Source organism: Echinops telfairi, unplaced genomic scaffold (assembly GCF_000313985.2).
Source record: "Echinops telfairi isolate 266 unplaced genomic scaffold, ASM31398v2 ScPeMD7_1;HRSCAF=3_0, whole genome shotgun sequence".
Classification (NCBI taxonomy): Eukaryota; Metazoa; Chordata; class Mammalia; order Afrosoricida; family Tenrecidae; genus Echinops; species Echinops telfairi.
The window spans coordinates 37,422,878-37,428,685 of NW_022103896.1; the positions used below are offsets into that span (position 1 = coordinate 37,422,878).

Sequence of the window (5,808 nt, forward strand, 5' to 3'; positions counted from 1 at the left end):
CGGGGTCTACCTTGTAGTAGTCATACAGCAGGCCAAGGGCAGCCTGTGTGTCCCTGGAGGAGACAGAGGGACAGGGTGGGGACGCGGGGTCTACCTTGTAGTAGTCATACAGCAGGCCAAGCGCTGCAGCACTATCCTCATCACCATTGATACTCATCATCGCCTTGGTGGCTGCCGTCAGGGGATTCTCCAAATACGACTTCCAGGCTTCATCCTCACTAGTATAGGCTCTTCGGGTGTTGAATGAAGGGTCATTGGGCATGGGCACTAAGGCCACTGGTCGTTTATTACTGTGAAAGCAAGAGAAATGTGAGGATCATCATTACAGAAGGGCTCCCTTAGCCACTAAATACATACATTAAACAGCAACCAAAGCAAACCAAGCCAACTGCTGTTGGATCATAGTGACCCCATGAAGATTTTCTGAGGCTGTAAATCTTTATAGAAGCAGAAAGCCTCCTCTCTCTCTCTCAAGAAGCAGCTGGTGGGTTCAAACTGCTGGTCTTACCATGAGCAGGCCAGGGCATAACCTACTACGCCGCCCAGGCTCCCTTCTTAAATAAACATATAGACACATGGTTATAAGAATTACTTTGTACTTCTGGCAGAATGGGGGACAAGGGAATGGAAACACCACACAAGTGACTGTTTCGATTACATGCTAGAGTCCCTGGGTTATTTCCTCACTGTCTACATGAAGTAATAAGTATAAATCAGCCCTCTTCAACCTCAGTTTGACATATCCAATCATTCAAGCAGCCAAGCCATTTTATTTCATTATTCTTCCTTAATGACAACTAGAATGTAAGCTCATGAGAGAGCAGGTTTCATTTAATCTCCCAGTTCTAATTGAAAATGCATGTAATACATTAAATTTCATCAATATTTTAATGATCATTAAAATTCTTTATGCCATTTAATCTACATTTGAAATTGCTAGTCAATTATAGACCAGTCCAGATATCCTAATTTAAAAATGTAATATAAATCATCTGCAAACAAAGTATATTACAGATATGCTATAGTAATAAGAATAAGGAGCCCAGGTGGCACAGTGATTTATGTGCTGGCCTGCTAACCACAAGGTCAGCAGTTCTAAACCACCAGCTGCTCTGAAGAAGAAGGATAAGGCTTTCTTATCCTGGAAACCCACAGGGGCAATTCTACTCTGCCCTCGAGGGTTACCAAGAGTCAGAATCAACTTGATAGCAGTGAAATGAATTGATACAATAGGAATACACAGTAATGAGTTGAACTACATATGACCATCAGTATAGACCCAGGACTCTACTATATTTCAATAGTATGGGGCAACAGGTTATAAAGATCATCATATATTTCAGTAGAGACAGAAAGGGAACCAGACCAACCTTGGGTGAAGCAGCAATTGACAAACAAGGCAGCTTCTTCAGGTGGATATAGAAATAACTCAGACGACTTCACAGGAGAAGTCTACCCATCATTCAGGGAAGGGCGGACATTAATCCTCCACAAATTATTCCAGAGCATAGAAAAAGGTGGCAAACTCCCAAACTTATTCTGTGAAGCCAGTATAACTTTGATACCCAAATAGGGCAAGAATCCCACAGGAATGATTTCTCTAATGAACATAGATGAAAAAATCCTTAACAAAATATTGGCCAATAGAAAACAAAGTATATAAAACATAGCATCCATCATGATCAGGTGTGATTCATTCAAAGAGATGAATGGATGGTTTAATGTCCAAAAATCCATCAACATTATTCACCACATTGATTTAAAAAGAGATAAATATCACATAATATTGATAGATACAGAAAAAGCATTTGACAATATGCAACACTCATTCCTAATTGAGACACTCAAGAAGATAGGAATTGAGTTAGTTAATTGTGCCAACCTGGCCGATAATCACATGTGGGGCTAATTGAAAGGCGGAGGGATAAATGGGTGGTGAGCCTCACCTTTCTAGTTCTCGGGTCTCTTGCTTTGTGATGGTCGCACCAGGGTGCAGCTGCCCTAGCAGTTCCCTGCTTCAGCTTGCAAGATTGACTTCCTAAAAGACATCCCCAAGGAGAAGCCACATGAATCTATCCCGATGCAGCCCTGGGTGCTGGAGCAGCCGTGTGGAGACCCCTGCTAGTGCTGAGATGCTTATTCGTTCACTGACTCAGCTTTCCTCCTGCAGTCGGCATCATTGCCTCTGTTTTGTGAGGTGGAGGACTTTGTGGACTGGTGTTGGGTTAATGGGTTAATGTTGGACTTGTGGGCTTGGGCAGCATTGGGTTGGGATGTTTTCGTGATGCACATTTTCTTTACATAAAACTCCCTCTTATCCATGAGTTGCTGTGGATTTGTTTCTCCAAAGTACCCAGACTAATACAGGAATGGAAGGAAAATTCCTCAAGTTAATACAAGGTAGCTATGAAAAGCCAACAGCCAACATTATAGTCAAGGGAGATAAGATGAAAACAATCTCACTGAAAAAGGGGACCAGACAAGGATGCCCCTTGTCTCCACTTCTATTCAACATCATACTAGAGGTCCTAGCCAACAACATATGGCAGCGGAAGGACATTAAAGGTATCCATCCGACTGGGAGAGAAGGAGGTAAAACTATTGCTAATCACATGTATGATTCTATACATTGAAAATCCCAAAAGCTCCACAACAGGCATACTGACAGCAATAGAGGAATATGGGAGAGTGGCAGGATACAAGATCAACAAACAGAAGTCTATTGGTTTACTGTACACATTGGACAAGACCACAGAAGAGAAGATCAAGAAGGCAATACCCTTCACAATACCCAAGAACTAATTGAAATATCTAGGGATGTTTTTAACCAAAAAACCCAAAGGACTTGTACAAGGAAAACTATAGGAACCTACTACAGGAAACCAAAAGCGAGCTCCACAAATCGAAGAATACCCCATGCGTGTCGATCAGAAGACTCAATATAGTAAAGATGTCAATCTTAACCAAGGCACTATATAAGTTTAACGCTATCCCAATTCAAATACCAACAACCTTCTTCAAAGAATTGGAAAAATTGACCACCAATTTCATATGGAGAGTGAAGAAGCCCAGAATTAGCAGAGAACTCCTCAAGAAGAAGGACAAAGTTGGAGGGCTCACTTTACCTGACTTTAACACCTACTATACAGCCACAGTGGTCAAAACATCATGGTACTGGAATAATAACAGATACTCAGACCAATGGAAAAGAATAGAAAACCCAGAAATAAAACCAGCAGCATATAGACAACTGATCTTTGACAAGGTCCCCCAAAGCATCAAGTGGGAGGTGGATGCCCTCTTTAACAAATGGTGCTGGAAACAATGGATATCCAACTGTAGAAAATGGAACTAAGATGCTTAACTCACCCCATGCACAAGAACAAACTCCAGGTGGATCACAGACCTAGAAGTAAAACCCCAAATTATCAGGACCATCAATGAAAGAATCGGGACAAACCTAAGAACCTTGGCTCAGGGAATTCATAGGGTAACTCTAATAGGGAAGGGAACACACAGGAGAACCTGAAGTAGACAAGTGGGATATACTAATGATAAAACACATATGTGTGTCAAAAGACTTCACCAAGAGAGTAGCAAGAGAAGCCACATACGGGGAGAGGATATTTAGCAATTAGTAAAATCTATAATACCCTCCCAGCCAGCAAGAAGAGGAAAACAATTAACCCCCTGAGGAAGTGGGCAAAAGACCTGAAAAGAATGTTCATTCAGGAGGAGACTCAAAGAGCCAATAAACATATAAGATAATGCTCCTGATCATTAGCCATCAGAGAAATGAAAATTAAAACAACCATGAGATACCACCTAACACCACTAAGGATAGCCCAAATCAGAAAACCAGAGAGCAACCCTATGACCCAGCTATCCTTCTATTGGACATATACCCAGAAGAGGTAAGAAATAGACCATGAACAATCTTCTGCAGTCCAATGTTTATTGTGACGCAATTCACAATTGCAAAGTATTGGAAACGATCTCAATTTCTTTCAGTAGACGAGTAGATTAGAAAACTCTGGCACATACACACAATGGAGTACTATGCATTACTAAAAAGCACTGATGATCACATGAAGCAAATCATTTCATGGGAAGAATTGGAGGAAATTATGCTAAGTGAAGTTGGCCAATCACAAAAGGACAAGTACAATATGAGTCCCCTAAGGTAAAAATAATCAGCACAGTAGGTATAGAAGAAAAGCCACTTACCTTCCACTATATGGGTTGAGGTACAAGCAGTCAAGTGGGGGACAGACCAAACCCAAGGATGTACATGTTATTCCAACAAAAAGAGGAAAGGGGGGAAGGTGGAAGAGAAAAGGGGGAAGAAAAATATGGCGGGGGAGATGATGGTAGTGGGGCAGCAGGGCACTAACCCACCCAGGGGGAAAGTACTAGTTATGTCTCCACAGAATTGGGAGTGTGCATGCAGACCCCACCATGGCTCACCAAACCTTGAGGGCAACATAACCACATGGAGCAACTCATGAAAAGAGTGGGCTATAGGGCTGGCCCTAATCAGAGCCACACTGACCCCTCCCTAGAAGTATGTGCTAGAGGACAACACTAAACCTACAGGTTGGGGAGAGGGGCCGGCATGCCATGCACACATGGAAGCAATCCAAGAAGGAAAAAGCGAGAGTGAGGGTCTAGACTCCATATGCACACCAAGCCCTGAGGACGACGTCCCTGCACAGAGCTGCTAAGGCACAGAGAGGACTGTAGGGCCACCAACAGCTCCAGCATGCTGTCCCCTCACTGGAGCGTTCCTTGCCAGAGAGCAATACTGTGGACACACAGCAGGGAGCTAGTCTGGTCTGAACCCCCACAGCAGGGCGAACCATGAAGGGAACATAACAGCTCAGCAAAGGGAGCAAAGCAAAACCACAAACCCCCCAGGCGCCCCTAAAATAGACTTCAGGCTAGGAGGGGCAATTCCCGGAATTCCCCCAGGAGCAGTGGGGATATAATCATAAAGGCCAATGGACAGACCTAGATTTATGTATGCTTTTTTGTTTGTTTGTTTTTTCGTAATTATTTTCTTTTTTCTTTTTATCTTTTTATTTAATCTTTTGTCTTCTTTTTGTTTTGTCTCTGTTATTGTTGGTTTTGCCTACCTATATAAGATATGCATGGGAAGCAAGCTTGAGAGAAAACAACAGATTTGGGGACGGAGGAGGCGGGGGAAAGGAGCAATAAATAACGTGATAGACAGGGGAACAACTAGGGAATTAAAATCAACAACACGGAGGAGGACGTAGAGATCCTGGGGGTGTTGGAGCAACAGCAATATAGCTGAGCGGAATTACTACGAGGAAGAAGGGCAAGTGTGATGGTAATGTGATGGGGCAGGAGGAAGGTAAAAGGAAACAGAGGAAAGATTTAGAAGCAAAGCTATGGATAGGTGTTACATATGTAAATACATTATTTCATAAAAATAGAGGTATTGACCAATGTACATGTATTTATTTACAAGTTAATACACTGAAGTAGTGGATGGACTTTGGGTCTCTGTTCAAGTCCTGCCTCAATGCAAGAACACTTTGTTCTAACAACCTGCATTCTGCGATGCTCACCCTCCTGACACAATCACTGAAGACAAAAATGTGTGCATAAGCAAATATGGTGAAAAAAAGTCTGATGGTGCCCGGCTATCAAAAGATATAGTGTCTGGGGTCTTAAAGGTTTGAAGTTCAACATGCGGCCATCTAGCAGAGAAGCAACAAGCCCACATGGAAGATGCACACCAGCCTGTGCAATGGTGAAGTGTCAGCCCGATCTGGTAACAGG

At 42.7% G+C, this 5,808-nt stretch overlaps 1 protein-coding gene across 1 annotated transcript in view; it reads right to left on the bottom strand.

The window, feature by feature from the left end:
- The window catches only part of GRHL2 (grainyhead like transcription factor 2), a 169,875-nt gene that overhangs the window by 126,719 nt on the left and 37,348 nt on the right, over nucleotides 1–5,808 (bottom strand). The window contains exon 2 of the mRNA XM_045286222.1: nucleotides 95–290. Within this exon, the coding sequence (XP_045142157.1) occupies nucleotides 95–290 (196 nt within the window). The remainder of the gene's footprint in view (nucleotides 1–94; nucleotides 291–5,808) is intronic.